Source organism: Protomyctophum parallelum (genome assembly GCF_964188405.1).
Source record: "Protomyctophum parallelum genome assembly, chromosome: 15".
In the NCBI taxonomy this organism is placed as follows: Eukaryota; Metazoa; Chordata; class Actinopteri; order Myctophiformes; family Myctophidae; genus Protomyctophum; species Protomyctophum parallelum.
This window is the reverse complement of record NC_139710.1, coordinates 24600123-24619645: the sequence shown is the minus strand read 5'-3', so window position 1 is coordinate 24619645 and position 19523 is coordinate 24600123. Positions and strand designations below refer to the sequence as shown.

Genomic DNA, 19523 nt, shown 5'->3' with positions numbered 1-19523 from the left:
AGATCTTCTGTATCCTTCAGCCGTAATCGTCTTCCGAAGTTAGTGGGAGGGGCCTATTTTACAAAAAACGCCACAATTCACGCACGGAATGTCCGATCCATCCCAAATTTGAATCACATGTCGAGGGTGGTTTCATCAACGCAGAGCCAAAAGCGATTCCATTTTCGACTGGTGCGATGTAGGCAACCACACTTTGCAATTTCCCAGAATTGCCTCTTTCTAGTTTTACTCAAGTACAGTACTGGCCAGACTGTTGCCTCTAGCAATTTTCAAATGCTTCCGTCTAGGGATGTCCCGATACACTTTTTTCACTTCCAATCCGATCCCGATACATCGATTACTGTGTTAGCCGATACCGAATACTGAATTTACCGATACCAGTGTCGTGATCTCATGTTGTGTTTATAGCTATATCTCGTGTTGTGTTTATAGCAGACTCCTCACTCAAATGTGCACTTGCAGTTTGGGCAACTCCAAAGCAAACTCCACATGTCCCAACATTTTATTTACCTGCCATAGTGTCAACCCCTTACCCCTGTCACTGTGTCGGATCAGTGGTTAGACTGGCATATTCGCCGATACCGATATGACCCGATATGACAAATAAGGGCCGATCCGATACTTTTCCCGATACCAATACAGTATCGGGACATCTCTACTTCCGTCATACAGTCTGGAGAACGGAAGCTCTGATCATGAGTAAAATATAAAGCGGAAGTGACGCCCCACTTCCGTTTCGTCTTTATAGTCGCACAAATTTATAATAAAACTAGACAAAGTGCCAATCGGCACAGGTCTCCACCAGGGCAGGTCAGGTTGTGGCCTCATGGTGGCGCTATAACAGGCTGTTGAGGAAGATTTGGGCCGGAGGTTCGTGTTGGAGGGATGCAGGTACAATGTTTTTCCATGTGTGCATACATAAGTTGTATACAGATCGATGCAGTTATAGCTAAAAACAGGAATTGGCCTGTTATAGCGCCACCGTGAGGCTGATTTTGAGGAAAAAATTGTGGCATGTCGTCCTCGGCCTAGTGAAAATGTGCGTGTATAATTTAACGGAAATTGCACACTGTGTTTGTGATTTGTGGCCTTTTTTCGAAATGGACGAATCGTGTGAGCTTTGGAAGCCAATCTTAGCCAATCAGGATGGAAGATGGGAAATGGTGGCGCTCCGTGTTGATCACATGACTATGGAGATAGTGTATACCGATTTGCGTGAAATTTGGATAAAATCTGAAGGAGTAATAATAGAAAATGTGTTTTACATATGTCGGCCTCCTGGTGGCGCTATAAAGAGCAGATGTGAAAAATTCCAGGCAAAGGTTTTTCCTTGGCCTCTAGGGAGTTGGCATACAAAGTTATCCACAGATCCGTGCAGTTATAGGTAAAAACACTTTTCGGCCAGTTATAGCGCCACCTTGAGTCTGAGTTGAAATTGTTCATGTGGCATTTCGTCCTCGTGCTAGTGGGAATGTGGGTGCACAATTTCACGGAAATCACGCGATGTGTTCATGATTTGCTGTATTTTGTTTGAAACTGAGCACTCCTGTGAACTTTGGAAGCCAATCTTAACCAATCAGGATGGAGTCTGAGAAATCTGAAAGACCGGTTTTGTTGAATGGCTGTAGAGAGACTGTGTACCAATTTGCGTGATGTTTGGACAAAATCTGTAGGTGTACTGTGCAAAAACTTGTTTTGCACAAAGCGGCCTCCTGGTGGCGCTATAACAGGCCGTTCTGGAAAGTTTGGGGCAGAGGTTCATCGTTGGCATCCAGGGAGTGTGTGTGCAAAATGTGGCATCGACCGGGTTAACGGTGGCCGAGATTAACTGCTCACGGACACACGGACGGACACACGGACGGACACACGGACGGACGGAGTGCAAAACATACTCTCCCCACATGCCTTCGGCCTGGTGGAGACAATAAATAGACTAAGCATCTAAGCATCTATTAAAAAAATAATACATTTCAATTGCAGCTTCCTTACTCAGATTTCGGGAGGTGTAGTTCCAGACCACATAGCATTCGGAGATTGTGGAATAGTTGTCTGGCTACTTGAGGCCCGGGCGGCTGGCGTAGCCTTCTGGGCACCTTGGCTGGTAATCCAGTCTGGCAGTGTGCCACGGGTACGACTTTACTGCGTGTCACCCCCCCCCCCCCCCCCCCCCCATCTCTCTCTCCCCGTTTCCTGTCAGCCTACTACTGTATACCTATGTCTATAAAAAATAAATAAAATAAAGGCGAAAGCCACAAAAGAATATCTTAAAAAAAAAAGACTAGTACTTGAGTAAATGTATCCATTTACTTTCCAGCAGTGATCTGGATGCATGTATCCATAATGTGACACTGTGAGCGCTGTAGCAGTGGGTGGAGAGTGGACACTGGAGCAGTGGAGATGGGGAGTGGAGAATACTGTATGTGGGGAGTAGGCACACGGGGTCCTGGTTATGATAACACTGCTCTGTCCAGTGTTGATCTGGGAGAGTTTAGTCAGGAAGCGTAGCAGAGGACTAAAATATCTTCAAGTAAAGTCAGATTCCAAACGGTAAAAGTGGGCCCCAAATGTGGACCATCAGAGCGGACCGAAGGAGATGAACTAAACTCAGCAACAAAAGTTCAGAAACATAACTTTGGTCCATTATTTCTCCACTTTAATAATACCAATTGGTATTGTATTTTATATCATTTTAATCGTTGAGTCACCTTTACAACAAGGTATATCGATTGTAAGGATCAGGCTATTTGTGGGATGAGTAACACATAAACGTGTGGGTAGCGCCTCCAAAACAATTGCCCAAATGGCAAGTGGTATTCACCCTTGTGACCAATGTCATGTGGTACTAGGTTCAGCCTGAGCGCTAATCTGAAAGATCACCAGAAAATCCATATGGGAGAGAAGCCCTACCTACACCTTTGACCAATGTGTGACAAGCTTCAGCCAGAAAGGTAGTCTCAAATATCACCAGATAATTCATACAGGGGAGCACTGGCAGTGTGGGAAATGTCTCAGCACGAGCAGCAATCTTAATCAACACCAGATAATTCATACAGGGTTGAAACCCTACACATGTGACCAATGTGGGAAACGGTTCAGCCAGAGAAGAAATCTCAAACGTCACCAGAGAATGCATACAGGAGAGAAGCCCTACCACTGTGACCAATGTGGGAAACGGTTCAGCCAGAGCAGTTATCTCAAATTTCACCAGATAATGCATACAGGAGAGAAGCCCTACACGGTTACACCTGTGACCAATGTGGGACAAGCTTTAGCCAGAGTAGTAATCTCAACCAACACCAGAACATCCGGGGAGAAGCCCTACACCCCCTCCACCTTGGTCCAATGTGGGACAAGCTTCAGCCAGAACAGTCAACTCAAACAACACCAGAGAATTAATACAGGAGAGAAGCCCTAAAAGTGTGACCAGTGTGGGAAATGGTTCAGCATGAGCAGCAACCTCAAACGTCACCGGAGAATTCATAAAGGAGTCTCTAAAGATGTCATATAATCAGAGAGCAGGTAACAGTGGTGTAGCTGATCTAGTAAGTTCCCTCGTGACATGTTGTGAGCTTGCATCTAGTAAGTTCCCTCGTGACATGCTGTGAGCTTGCACATCAGCTATTTGCGCTGGTTAAAACAAAATTATTAGTATTACAGTAAATGTATTAAATATGGCCTATTTTAGCCATGGTACATTATTTATATTTGATTGGGTTTTTGGTTAATATAGCCTAAAAGAAAACCAGAAATAAAATTTTGATTACATTTCAATGTTCAAAAAACACAATGAATTTGTTTAATCACAAATATTCATTTGGTCCTGGGCCGGCTTAGCATTACAGGCACCGTGGCTGGTAATACAGCGTGACAGTGACTCGCAGGTTCGAGTACCGATTCTGACGAACTTCACTGTGTCTTCCCCCCCATCTCTCTCACCACTTCCTGTCTACCTACTGTAAATCTATTGGGGCTACAAAAAAGCCCCAAAAAATATCTTAAAGAAAAGAGAGAGAAAAACTATTATTCATGTGACAATGAATCGTTGACAACGCCACTCAAAGCCTATTATAATATGCATCCATTACAGAGAAACAGCCGATGTGTGATCTTGTAGACCAGCTAACATTATATACTGTATTACACATAGGGCTCCATCTTGCGCCACCCTTATCCCTAAACTTATTTGCATTTTTTTACTATTTTGAAAATCATTTTTAAATAGTTCAACTAGGCAATCTACATCTACACATTGTGAGCTTGTAGATCAGCTATTTTAAAAGTAACCCTTAAAATAGTAAAAAATGGCAAATAAGTTTATGGATAAGGTTTAATGGGTGGCGCAAGATATAGCAATATATAGTGTTTGGCCTCCGAAGTAGTGTTAATTTAGTCGACTAAAGGTATGACTAAAAATGTTCGTCGACTACCCTTTTTCATTGACAAAAACAAAATAAGAAACTAATACTAAATTATTGACAATTTTGTCAACAAAAACAAGACTAAAATGTTAGGGATGGACTAGTGGAGAACAGTATAACTAAAAAACAAGTCATTTCATGTTTTGTTGTGTGCAGTTGTCACGTTCCAAAAATAGCCTAGTTACCCTAGTAGATCTGCTATTTACCGGCATTACGACACCATCACGGCCCGCCGAAGCACATTTTTGTAGACTAAATCAACTGTATAGATTTAGTCGACTAAAATTGCATGATATTTAGTCAAATTTCTCATATCCTTATATTTCTTTGGTTGGAAACCCATTAAAGATGGGGTGCTGTGATCCAGTTTTTTGTGTTTATGAGTGACATCACAATATCAACCCCTCCCCTAATCCCTCCCCTTTATCATACAATAAGCTGTGGGTGCGGCTTCAGTTCAGGTAAACCAGGCATACTTAATGAACTGGTGGGCGTGTCCACATAAAAATTAAATTTTAACAAATACTCTTTTTTGAAAATAAATCCTCCTTATATAATAATAACTGATGATCATGATTTAGGGTGGAATATAAATCACGGCACCCCATCTTTAAATGAACATGTCATGGTTGCTTAAAGAGTAACCTATACTGGCATTATGAAATTAATTCTGTTTGTAATTGCATGTGAACTCTGAAAAGAACATTATCAAGGGCAGCAAATAAAACAACGATTCACTTTCCAGCCTTATGTCACAATCGTTTATTCCCCTAGACCTGAGGATTGTAACACAGCCACATATACAATATTTAATTGTTATAAAATACACAGAGAAAATGTATTGTCATTGAACATTTGTCTTGGTGGCACCACGGCCCATGATGGACTTCTTAGTGTTTTTCTCAGGTTTCAAAAGAATTATATAACACTTCGGTCCAAACAGCGCCACCAAAAGGCCAAAACTAGATGCTAAAATAGCAAACACCTCCACTACATCTGCATATTTGCCGGGAGAGCTGATATATGCTGGGATGAAGGCTATCCACACGGCACAGAAGATCAACATGCTGAAAGTGATTAACTTGGCTTCGTTGAAGTTGTCTGGAAGGTTCCTTGCCATAAATGCTAGGACAAAGCTGAGGAGTGCCAGTAAACCAATATAACCTAGCAACACTGCAAATCCAACTCTTGATCCCACATCACACTCATAGACTATCTTATCACTGTGGTATTGTGTGTTTTTATGAGGAGTTGGTGAGGCAGACACAAGCCAGGCTGTGCAGATTATTGCCTGGATGGAAGTAAGAGCAAGAACTGTTCCTCTCTGCTGAATAGCACCAAACCACTTCACAATGTCTGTAATCCCAGGCCTGGAGGCCTTGAACACAGCCAACACCACCATAGTCTTTACCAGGATACACGAGACACACAGTACAAAGCTGATCCCAAATGCTGCATGCCTCAGCTGACAAGTTGACAGTTTGGGACGTCCAAGGAACAGAAGTGAGCACAAAAAACACAGTTTGAGTGACATCAAAAGTTGGAAGCTGAGTTCTGAGTTGTTGGCGCGTACCATAGGTGTGTCTCGATGATAAACAAAGATTCCCAGGACAATGGCACACATAAGTGTGCCTAGCAGTGAGATGGTCGTCAAGGAGATACCAAGGGGCTCATGGTAGGAGAGGAATTCCATGCTCTTAGGGACACAGTGGTCACGCTGGGGACTGGACCAGAAGTCCTCTGGACAACTGGTGCACTCTGTAGAGTCTAACAAAGAGGGCAAGATTAATGGGACAGACAACATTATCATTCTAAACATAACCTACTGTACATACATGTATAGCCAAACCTACCAGTCTCATTGCTGATCTCTCCCTCAGAACAAGCAATACAGTCAAAGCAACAGACAGGTTCTCCTTTCCTTCTGGCTACACGGGTTCCAGGGGAACAGCTCTCACTGCACACTGACCGAGGAGGCTACAGGGGAAATGAATAAATCTCAGTCTAAACTAAATTGCATTTACATCATGAGCTATTTAATAAAGCCAAAGTATACCTTTGTAGATTCAAAGTTCCAGAAGATTCTGTCTTCATCAAGGATGAGTTCTTCATCTCCAGAGGCTGACTTCTTGACCACACCTACATTGTGAACCTTTACACTTCCATCAGGGAGCCACACCCAGTTCATGACATCATAGATCGGTAAAGCATCACCATTCTCATAAAATGATACATCATCACCAAACCATGTAGTGAAGTTGACCTTTTCCAGGTAATACATGAGCTAGAAATGGTGTGTAAGATTATGAAGATAAAGACAAAACAAAGAGAACTACTTCATACAATATGAACGTGAGATGGACTTGTATTAACACACTCCCAGGAACAAAGTGGGACATTTACTTTCTTCAGAATAAGAAACATGGTGTTCTGTGTAGAACAACAATAACATAATAATAATAATAATAACTAGAAATGCACTCTGTCGAGTGCATACTTCATGCTTGTTGCACACTAGTAGGCCATAAATGGCCAACTAGTGCGCAAGCAGAGCACGCAAGTCCTTTCGACCGCTGTAAACTGTCAAATCTCAGTATCTCTGTGAAGGAACGTTTGAAATGTATAATTTTTAGATGTAACTATTTGCTACCTACCTACTTTATGCATATAAACACCTAGTATTATTAAGTATGATTCAAGTTTCTATCTATATAAGTTTGGGTGAAGAGCTAGTCATACATATACACACCACGTACTCTGGTCCCAGCAGATCAGGCACAATTTGCTATTTTATTTTTACTGATTATGTATATAGTATACGTATGACTAGCTGTAAATGATGACGTAAGAAATATATATAGTATATATAGTATATAGGCATATACTATATACGTATACATATATACTATATAGAGTGTGTAGTTGTAAGTTGATTAGCGGTATACTGTGGTTACTTTGCGCCAAAAACCGTGACAGCTGTCCCGCCATTTGATGTTTATGCAAGAAAACAGCAAATCTGTGCCTGGTTTGCTGGGACCAAATGACCACAAATGACCATATTTCTTACGTCATCATTAAGAGCTAGTCATACATATACACACCACGTACTCTGGTCCCAGCAGATCAGGCACAATTTGCTATTTTATTTTTACTGATTATGTATATACTATACGTATGACTAGCTCTAAATGATGACGTAAGAAATATGGTCATTTGTGGTCATTTGGTCCCAGCAAAACAGGCACAGATTTGATGTTTTTCTGCATAAACATCGAATGGCGGGACAGCTGTCACGGCGGAAGAGACCGGGGGAAAACATTACTTGCTCGCTCTGCTTGCGCAAGTAATAATAATAAGGGTAATAATAATGTGACGGCCCTGCCCCCTCTGCCTCTGCACAGCAGGATATCCGGCAGACTGGGTGATTAGGGCAGAGTGGAGCAGGCCGTCAGGCCAACTGTGTACACCTGAGTGGGGTGTGGTCTGGGAGAGTATATAAGGGCTTCTCCTTCCATGCTCTCAAGCCAGCTCTCTTTCCTTCCTTCCAAGCAGTTGCACGCCTTTTACAACACTCACACACACAGCACAATCCATACACTGCATACATGACTGATCACTGACATAGACTGACACCACGGCGCGTATTCAGGGTCGGAGTCACCACCCCCAGGGGAAGTTGTGATTTGCTCTCGTTCACTGCAATTTGCGGCATTTCCAAAACAATATTGCGCAGAGTAGCGATTATCAAACGTATTTGCAATGCCATACGTTGAAAGATCTGTTGCCCGTGGACAAGGCACGCTACCTCCGCAAGTTAGATATTATCGGCATAGATGTTTGTCCGTATGTGATTAAGGATTGGAATAAGTTGCATTGGCAGCCATAGAAAATTCTTACCCTGGGCTAAAACCGGATGTGACGTTTATGGGCGTTCCTGTCTAGCGTGGTGTCAGTCTATTGTCACATCTCATACCAGTTTATTTGATTATTGCTTAACTTATTTTAATTTAGAATAATAAATATATAATATAAAAGGTTTGCCTTGTGTGTGGACTCCCTTTTTGTCACGTATTGCCCTAGAGTGCATGACAAATAATATATTATTTCCCACGAGTTTTAATGTCATAATTACAAATGTATTATTATTCCAATAATTGAACTAGAAACTGTGAATTAATGTCACCTGCCATGGCTGTATTGTGTGCAAACTGGCACAGCTGTGCCCAGTGAACGGCCCTCTTCCTGGCACACATTGTACCATGTCATGGAGGGCATGGGCCACCGCATACACCGCCTTGTACACATTGTACTCTATCCTGAGTTGAGACACATCCAGAAATCTCGTTTCTACTGTCCCTAGGTCCTCTTGTCCAGTACACACCCTTCCACCAGTGTCCACCCACTCTGACGGCAGGGGTGCAAATTTACACTGAAACGTGTTCTCCCAAAACTGCCTCACCTGAATAAACACATGATTTAATTTAAAGATAGATAAATTACCATTATGAATAATTAAAAACAGACATCACATTGAAATTGCAGCTTAAATACAATTCTTTTACTTAAAGCAGGAAATAATCTCCATTAATATAGTGGATGCTATACTGTATATGTGGCCCTGGTCTTTCCCTAATGGGACTGATCGAGGGTAGCTACTGGGACGTAAGTCGGGACTTGATCACACCGGCTGGGTATGATGTTGCGAGACCCCAGAAACCCTGATTACCTTGGGATACATCACTGAGGATACGTCCTCCAGGTGCAACCATGCAATGTTTCTTTCGCTCTAGTTATTATATTTATAGTGACTCATAGGAATCGACTACGTGACAACCAGGAATAGTCTGGTGACCACCGGAGAGATGGGTGACAGCCGGGATCTTGTAGACGGCACCCGGGAGCAGTATGGGTTGGCGCCCCAGCCTGTCTCTTCCGTGAGGAGGAAGCCCAACAAACCCACGGTGAGGCCTTTAGGAGGGCCATTCAAGCCTCAAGCAGAGCCTGCAGCACCACCGTTGCCTAGGTGGAGCCTGCAGAACCATTGCGTCTCAAGAATCGTCTCCTGAATGTGTCTCCTGAGTGAAGTGTCTGGTGCTGGGACTCTGTAGGTCCAGGAGTGGAGGGGCCCGGACAGGAGTCAACCCACAGAGTCTAGCCCTTTCACGCGCCAGATTGATCTACCTCCTAGTCCCGGCAGAGTAGTTCCGGAGCAACGGATTGTGTGGCCCTAGTCTTTCTCTAATGGGACTGATCGAGGGTAGCTAATGGGACGTAAGTTGGGAGTTGATCACCCCAGCTGGGTCACCTGACCTTGGGATAAATCACTGAGGATACGTCCCAGGTGCATCCATGCAATGTATTTTCGTTCTAGATGCAAAGGTATTAATTGATTGCCTGAGTCCCGTGGTGGGAGTTCTGGTCTGGTTTTGGTGAATATTAAGTAGATCCGGTCATTAGGTCCCTGGGGGCCAAATTAATCCAGAAAACTAGCATCATTTGTATTGTTGTACCATAGCCACTTTCGTTCAACTTTGACCCCTCTGTCACATGGAACGATGTTTTTTGTTCAGTATCCCTTCACCAGCACAAAAAGTAGTATGGCCAAAACTCTGAACTAACCCTTTAAACAAAAAGACTCACTATGGTATTTCCATGGCTGTTGTCAGGGATCTCAGGATCATGGTCAGGATGTATTTTTAACAAGAAGTCCCTGAGACCTGCTATCTCTCCATGACGGAGTACAACACCCAGGGTGCCTCTCAGGTACGGCATGAAATGAGGAGAGTGGAGTTTAGGATCATTTGTCCAGGCCACATCTGCTATCCACTGCAGACCGGTCACATCCTGCTTCACTACCTGTTGATGTATACAGTGGTTTTCATTATGGTCAATTATTTATTCTGCATTTGAGCCACGGATCTGATGAGATTTAGGCGCCCAATACTTTGTTGTCGTTGCATAAGATTTTGTCCACAATTCCATGCTGTATTGATGAGGTATCATAGCAGAGATAACAGGCAAACATTCGTGTAAGATGTCTTATGAATTAAGTAATGCAGATGTTTAACAATAATTTACTCTGGAGAGCGTAAAATGAAAAAAGTTGAGTTACTCTTCATGTGACCATCGTGCTCTGACTTTAGGTGCGTTACCCGTTCAAAACATATCAAATAAATAACGTCGCACACACCAAAACTGCAGTTCAAAAAAATTATTTCATTTTGAACAGGGAACAAATGTTCCGAAACGTTTGTTCCCTGTTCAAAAATATTTTTTTGAACTTGGTGTGACCCACCACCGTTATTTATTTGACGCTCTCAAGAGTTACATTGTATTTGTTAAACATCTCTCAAGAGTTAAATTATTGTTAAACATCTGCATTACTTAAGTTAATTTACAAGAAGTCGACGTATAGACAATGTGATTTTGATCAACATTTGCCTGTTATCTCAATTGTACCAACATCAAGACAGCATGGAATTGTGGACAATCCGACAAAATATTATCCAACAATAACAAAATATTGTAAGTTTTGGGTCTGAGGCTAAATCCCATCAAATGGTGGTCCATGTATGAAAACGGTATAACACTGGCCTAAAACAAACCTCCTCCATCAGTTTAGCTATATATCTCCCAAATGCAAAAGCTAGGACCACGCGAGCTGTGGACGTCCTCATCACAGTAACAATCCTCTGGAGTTCAGCTGGGTCGTGGTCCCAGGGCAGAGCCTCCAGATAAGCCAGACAACCTAAAGCAGACTGGGCCAGCTCGGACTGGAATATTCGGGCAGCATCATGGCCATAAGCATCATCACAAAACAGCACTCCTACCCAATTCCATTCAAACCGCCTCATTAAGTTGAGTATAGCTTCCACCTGATTGAATAAAGAATGGAGGGATATAGTAAGTATTCACATACAGTGTGTAAAGTAACTGGTACATTTGCTGAAATACTGTAGTTAAGTATAGTTTTACTTTTTCCTATTTTTATACGTCTACTTCACTACATCAAATGCAAATATTGTACTTTTTACTCCACAACAGTTATTTGAAAACCTTATTCACGATTGAGTTTGTTGATTTAAATTATTATTACTAAACGTACATTAAACACTGTACAGTAGGTTTGAAAATAGAACACACACGTAACACAATAACACATTGTGAGCTTTAATATTTCCTATTCATGAAAAAAGTTCAGAAAGGTTGTGAAATATAAAAGAAAAGTGAACTGGACCATTTAAAATGACTATTCTACTTTTACTTGGGTACAGTAAGTATATTTTGGATACCTTTGTATATTCGCTCAAGTAACATTTTGAAGATTTCAATATGTAAAAATGTCTAATTCTCTTTCGATGCTGTCAATAAAGACTTTCAGCTCCAGCACTCAATCAAATGAGAGGTGATTACACTCACTAGAGGGTATTTGTCAAGTGTGTGTGAAATTAACTACTTGATACCTAATCTATATTGTCTGTCAGTTCACCTGGAAAGCATTACTTGGGTTTGTTCTGAAGAAGGATGGGAACTGATTCCGGTCACTCAGACAGGAGCAGGTAGCAAAGTAACCTATCTGAAAAGGGAACAAAACATCTGTTCTGTTACTACTTTTTTTTTAGGGGGGGAGTCGGGGGACACACATTTCCATGCAACTAGAGCATAGTGAGATTATGGGAGAGGAATAAACAGCAACGGTGTAAGATTTAGCTTCAAATAAAGCTGTTAGCAGCCTTTGTCATTTGGAATACCATTTCAGAAACCAAATGGTAAGTGCCATGGACAGCGGCACAAAACATCACAATTCAACCCTTAATGAATTAATATAGCCTACTACACATTTTACTAAGAGACATGGGCAATAATACCCCCCCCCCCCCCCTCTCTCTCTCTCGCTCCCCTGAAACCACTTGAATGAATTGAGTTTGTTGTAGGCAGCAGAACACTGACACAGATGAACACATAACATAACAAAAAGCATTAACAATCACTCTTTCAAGAATACAGAAAAAAATGTAACGACAAAAATATATTCAGAATCATGTGTGGGGGTCTTGCCAGGGGGTCTTACCAGGGCTGTGGGACATGAAGTTTAACAATAAACTCAACGATAACATCGTTGTAACCGTAGTATGTATAGCACACATGCAGTGATTAATACATAAGGTTTAATGTTGCAATGTTATAATTAACATCATGATCAGACCAAATATTTTACTCCCCACCCCTACAAATGAAACACATTTTGGCTGTAGGATTCCAAAATATGTGCTTCAAGCTGTAAAAGACGAAATAGGTTACAGAATTTAGCATTTTAGATGGTAATTAACCGAAATGAATAGGCTACCATAGAATAAAAAGGGGATTCAAATAGTAAACTTACCACGGGCACTCTGTACACCCCTAACATTCTAGAGATAGCAATAGTATTTGTTGAGCCAGTACTACCCACAATTCCTAGCACCGGAGGGGACCCAACACAGCTCTCATCCAAAAGAAACCTCTTCTCTCTCCCGTTGACCAATGACAGTGCTGCACGGAATGCAACTCCAACTGTGGCACAGTTATCATAGATATTATATCCCAGAGTCACATTGGGTAGCAGCCTGGGGTTTCTGTTGATCTCATTAATGGCAAACACCATGGTCTGGGCACACCTGAACCCAATAAAGAAAAATCTAACACACACAATGTCACTGTAACCTTGCATATTTATTAGGGATGCACGATTAATCGGTAGCATAATCGGAATTGGCCATATCGGCCATAAAAAATCTGTATTGTCTCAAAATAATACAGATTATTTAATCGGTTTTCACCAGCAAAAATAATTCTACATTTAATTTGTGTACTGATCTCATTCATTAGTCATTCAGTTGGGAAAACAGACACTTGGAAAAGAGTATAGGTTATTTATTGATTGATTGAACATTTTATTAACAGGCTTTGGGCCAAGCTCCTATAGGGCATATAGGCTTGTTTCCATTGTGGTCCTTTACAATATCGGAATCGGTCAGAATCGGTATCGGCAGATATGCAAATAATCGGAGATCGGAATATCGGTCATAATCACTGTTACTTTCAGGATTCAAATTCAAAAAGCACAAATGCAGCAGATCTGCAAGCTCAAAACATGTCACTTCGCACCACGTTTCGAGTTTGTAGATCTGCAACTTTTATTATTTTGTGTGACACGGTAGTATGATCAAGTAGAGCATTAATTAAATAATAATAATAATAATATATACAGACGTTATAATATTATTATAAGAGGCCAGAAACAAATTACCTAATTGTCTACCTAATTTGTGATACTAACCTAGAGCAGGTGGGTTTCTGTGGCTTGGAGGTGAAAGACAGCTCAGGGTGGACAGAGGAGATGTGAATGTGAAACAAACCACCCAGCACGAAGTCTCCAGTCTTGTAGATGCTGTTGAGATCAAACTGTGCCTGTGACTCACAAGAAGAGGAAGGCAAGGAAGACGGAGCAGAGAATGAAGAAAACAATATCAAGGTCAAGAACATGTATGGATGCAGGTGTGTGTCTAGAGAAGCCCTCATGACTGTCCTCCCCCGTCAAACACTCCCCCTTCTCTGAACCCTTTGTCCAGTTGTTAAGTTTTATACACAGTGCTGTGCCTTCCTCTGCACCACCTTATGCCACTACGTAATATTTCACAATAGCCATCCGTGCTGTGCCATCCCCCTGTGTGGACTCATGGCATTACATCATCTTTCACAACGCCCAACTGGGCATAGGCATGTGATGCAAAATATCAAAGTTGTAATGCATCTAATATGTACTAGATTACTTGCGCAAGCAGAGCGTGCAAGTAATGTTGTTTGCCCGGTGCTCCGATGCGCATGTCCCGTGGCTGCGTATGACATAATGATTAATTTGTGCTTGATATGGCATTGGTTTCAGATTACATACATGTATGCAAAAGGGCATTAATCCACCCGACACTGAAACATATCATTATTACGTCACCATCGATAGTCAGTTATACCCTGGCATTGGTGCATATCTTCATCACGTCATATGCAGCTACGGACGGGACATACACATCAAACGACCCAAGTAACCACAGTATACTGCTAATCAACTTACTTGCGCAAGCAGAGCGTGTAAGTAAGAACCTTGAACCTTGAACCTTGTGTGTGGGCAAGTGTATACATTAAAATGTTGTCTTTCCCATTCGATCTTTGGAACTCACTTTTAGAGCTAGCCATGATATCAAGATTGTTTCCAGTCTTTTTTGTATCCTGTGATAATGTCAGCCACTTCCTGTTTTGTTTTTTTTAAGATATTTTTTTTGCTGCTTACGCCTTTATTGGTTATTTGAAGGGACAGACAGTAGGCTGACAGGAAACGGGAGAGAGATGGGGGAAGACATGCAATAAAGGCCGTGTCGGGCTCGGGAGTCGAACCCGCGGCACACTGCGGCTGGATTACCAGTCGGGTGCCCAGACGGTTACGCCACCGCCTGGGCCCAGTCACTTCCTGTTAGCATCAGTAGAGCACTTTATAAATTAGCAACAGTGCTTAAATGGAAAGGGTCCTCCTGACCACCGCATCCATGTCCTCCTGAATCCTCAGACAGTGGCACCTGCCACCAGTTCTCCATCATCCACTCGAACTCTTGGAACCACTGGTCAGGCCTGGGTCTGCGAACCACTGTTCCCTCAGGCTCCAATTCCTCCTCACTAGTAGCGTCAGGCTCCTGCCATGCCTTCTGTATCAATCCCTAAAATTCTACATTAGCCAGTTTTCTGAATCCCCCCATTCGAAGGACCTCACCTCAGTATTGATTGCCTACACCTGGCCTACAGCCAGGGCACCGCTCCATGGATTCGTCTATATCTCCACACTGGCCTGGGAACAGCTCGGGATCGCGAGGAGGGGATCTTCCGCGGATTCCGTCGTTCTTCCGGGTTCTTGGAAACGCCTCCAGCCACTGCGTTTAGTTTTACTGAGGTTAGGTTTAGGTTTAGTTTACTGAGGTTAGGTTTAGGTATAGTTTTACTGAGGTTAAGGTTAGGGTTAGGTTTAGGTATAGTTTTACTGAGGTTAAGGTTAGTGTTAGGGTTAGGTTTAGCTATAGTTTTACTGAGGTTAAGGTTAGGGTTAGGTTTAGGCCCGGTTTGGCCGTCGGGAGGACCGGGACTATTCCCGGTGGCCTGCCTCCTAGTGGCCTGGCTGTCCAAAAAACAGCAGACCAGCAAAAATAAAACCTCTCCTAAGCTCAGGCCAGGCCAGCCACAGTCAATTTCAATTCAATTTCCGCGGTGTGGCCTGCCAGGTCGTATAACTCCCGGCCTGATTTGGAGTTCCACTCCGGGCCTGGGTTTAGGTGTAGGCTGTCAATCACAGCGACTGGCCAGTCACAACGCACGCTCTACGTCACTCTGTACTCAACCCGAGGAAGGAACCATGCTTGCCTCGGGATCCCCCAGGAGGAAGTTGCTATAATGTTGCTCTGGAAAGGTAAGACTGGAAATCTCTGTTGGAACTATTACCCCCATGACCCGATTCCGGATAAGCGACTGAAGATGGATGGATGGATGATATCCAAGGCGCTTTACAGAGATTGTGCATTACATTCACCCATTCACACACATACACCGATGGCAGCGGAAACCATGCAAGGCACCAACTAGCACATCGGGAGCAATTAGGGGTTCAGTGTCTTGCTCAAGGACACTTCGACAGTAACTCTGGGGGAGCCCGGGTTCGAACTGGCAACCTTACCATCCAGGCACTCTACCCCTGAGCCACCGCCGTGGCCCTAAACCCTATTTATAATCTACTAATTGAATCTACCTATCCATTTTGATTGTGGTAGCAAAAATAACGTGAGGCTCCCTAGAGGAACAGGCGGTTTTTGAGCCCCAGCTTCTGGAAAATTACCAGTGAGTCGCTAAACACAGAGAATGATGCAATGTCGTCGCTTTCATTGCAAAACGTGGGTGGAAACTAATTAATTACAGAGGGAGATAAAGAATAACTGCATTGCAGAACAAATCCAAAATCTTTAGGGTGGTGATATGTTTGGCTGTTAAAACAGTGGGCGTAGCATTGTTCTGGCTGGTGTTCATGCGTTCAGAAGTGTCCAGGTGAATTGGTAGGCGGACATCTCAGACTATAGACCGATTCACAGAGGGGTGCCCTGGGCGCGGCCATTACTGAGGTGTAATCCATGGAGCAGGTGCTCCGTAGGCCAGGTGTAGCTAATCAGTGCTGCTGCACTCAATGGTACGTGAGATTTTTTTCCCTAGGATGGCTGCGGGATTCGAGGAATTTAGAGCGCTGTGATTGGTTGTCAGTGGAGTAGGAAGCGCTGGGTTGTGTTTTGGACTGCACACAAGTGTTTATGCCTACTAGTACTCTAACCCTAACCCTAACCCTAACCCTAACCCTAACCCTAACCCTAACTCTAACTCTAACCCTAACCCTAACTCTAACCCTAAACCTAACCCTAACCCTAACCCTAACTCTAACCCTAACCCTAACCCTAACCCTAACCTAAACATAACCGCAAGCAGGGGAGCAACGCATCCTTCACCAACCTTAATCCAGTTTTTTTAATGCAACCTTAATCCAAAAAATATTAAAAAGTCTGCGTTGTAAAAACAGTGGCGGCAGTGGGGCGCGAACCAGCAAAGTATTATTACAAGTTGGCAGAGTAGTCCACTAGGCTAGCGAGTCAGCTGGCAGAATGGGGTTTATGTTTATATTAGAAGGTGAGGTTCCGCCCGCGCGGTTGGCGCTTTCCTTGACTACTAGTAGCCGGCGTGGTAAAACGAGCGCTCCTTCCCTGAGCTATCCTAGGAAAAATAATATAGCCAATGGTACACCTCAGTAATGGCCGCACCCAGGAAACCCTCTGTGAATCGGTCTATAGACTATGCCCAGGTGGGTAGAAATGAATCATGAGCTGGGCAAACAAAAGCAGGTGTGTGTTTCCCAGTGATGACATCTGGCCCAGGGGTCATGAAATAGTGGCATAACAGGTGCACTGTTGGAAAACAATTAATTTAAAAACATGCTCATTAATTAAGGACACAGGGTGCTACTGTATATTCCTGTGACAATTAGCCCAAAAGAACATTGTTTTTCCTCATCTCTAAGGCCTCCTATACATGAAATGGATTGTTGTATAAAAATATTTTGCTGCAAAAGTGGGGAAATTAATTGACATATATAGTTATAAACCCCAAACTAAAACTAAAGCCTGTCCGTCTGGGGATGTAGGTATATACATATACACTCATGTATCACAACATAGCTCTGAGAGGTTTAAAACTTGTCATACTTGAAGCTAGGACATCCTCTACATTCTAGAAAAAACTGCAAGTTTAATACGCCTCATGCCCTCATCCAGACCATAATGGCATTTTGCCCATCTCGACTAGTAGTTCTGGCACTGGGGAAGTTCTAAAAGCCCCGGAACATTGCCTCAGTGCCCTGGCTTGAAGCACGTCCAGACTATACTACTTAAAATAGTTTTTGCTGCTGCCGTACACCATGCTTCCATCCTTAGTCTATAGCCGCCCTAATCATGGCCTCGTAAATTAGATGCAACATCCCCCTGTCAGCTCCCCACTCACACCCAGACAGGCTTCTCGAAACATTAATCACTTTTTCGCACTTCTCAACTATTTTGCCTATATGCACTATTGCCCAGGTCATTCTCTCCTCAAACCACACCCCCCAAAACTTGAAAAACATGACCCTTTCAAGTGGTGAGTGGTGACCGATACAACTTGAATTGAAACTCTGGTGATAATAACTCGTGTACCTCAGACACCTGTCATGCTCTTGTATGGTCTTGTATTGAAGAAGGACCTCTCTATCCCTATCCCAGTGGGTGTCCAAACAATTGCCCGTTGAAATTTCCCAAAATAGTGATTTTGGTTTGGGGGACAAAATCTTTTGGATCAGAAATGACTGAAAACATTATGCTTGGACTTAGCAAAAAGATTAGGCTCACAAATAGACATCTATATTATATTTATGGAAATAATTTCAGCATTTTTTTTCTTAGTTTTATTCAAGTTCCTTCTTTGAGAAACAAGGTGCTACGATGCGTATGTCCCTTAGCAGCATATATGATGCAGGTATGTTTTCCGTCATGCTACGTAGCGTATGTCCCATGATGTGATGAAGATATGTATTGTATGTGACCCTAGCATTAACATAGGGGTCTATATGTGACCCTAGCATTAACATGGGGTCTATGTGTGACCCTAGCATTAACATAGGGGTCTATATGTGACCCTAGCATTAACATAGGGGTCTATGTGTGACCCTAGCATTAACATAGGGGTCTATGTGTGACCCTAGCATTAACATAGGGTTCTATATGTGACCCTAGCATTAACATAGGGGTCTATGTGTGACCCTAGCATTAACATAGGGGTCTATATGTGACCCTAGCATTAACATAGGGGTCTATATGTGACCCTAGCATTAACATAGGGGTCTATGTGCGACCCTAGCATTAACATAGGGGTCTATATGTGACCCTAGCATTAACATAGGGGTCTATATGTGACCCTAGCATTAACATAGGGGTCTATATGTGACCCTAGCATTAACATAGGGGTCTATATATGTGACCCTAGCATTAACATAGGGGTCTATGTGTGACCCTAGCATTAACATAGGGGTCTATATGTGACCCTAGCATTAACATAGGGGTCTATATGTGACCCTAGCATTAACATAGGGGTCTATATGTGACCCTAGCATTAACATGGGGGGCTATATGTGACCCTAGCATTAACATAGGGGTCTATATGTGACCCTAGCATTAACATAGGGGTCTATGTGTGACCCTAGCATTAACATAGGGGTCTATATGTGACCCTAGCATTAACATAGGGGTCTATATGTGACCCTAGCATTAACATAGGGGTCTATGTGCGACCCTAGCATTAACATAGGGGTCTATATGTGACCCTAGCATTAACATAGGGGTCTATATGTGACCCTAGCATTAACATAGGGGTCTATATGTGACCCTAGCATTAACATAGGGGTCTATATATGTGACCCTAGCATTAACATAGGGGTCTATGTGTGACCCTAGCATTAACATA

The 19523-nt window shown here is 42.8% G+C and overlaps 1 protein-coding gene across 1 annotated transcript in view; it reads right to left on the bottom strand.

The window, feature by feature from the left end:
* Positions 1–5262: 5262 nt before the first annotated feature.
* LOC310871750 (extracellular calcium-sensing receptor-like) overlaps positions 5263–19523 on the bottom strand; it is a gene marked incomplete at both ends in the record, with an annotated part of 17482 nt that continues 3221 nt past the window's right edge. Inside the window, 9 exons of the mRNA XM_083783388.1 lie at positions 5263–6185; positions 6272–6395; positions 6475–6702; positions 8602–8877; positions 10059–10274; positions 11024–11191; positions 11908–11994; positions 12871–13096; positions 13738–13868. Of these exons, the coding sequence (XP_083639514.1) occupies positions 5263–6185; positions 6272–6395; positions 6475–6702; positions 8602–8877; positions 10059–10274; positions 11024–11191; positions 11908–11994; positions 12871–13096; positions 13738–13868 (2379 nt within the window). The remainder of the gene's footprint in view (positions 6186–6271; positions 6396–6474; positions 6703–8601; positions 8878–10058; positions 10275–11023; positions 11192–11907; positions 11995–12870; positions 13097–13737; positions 13869–19523) is intronic.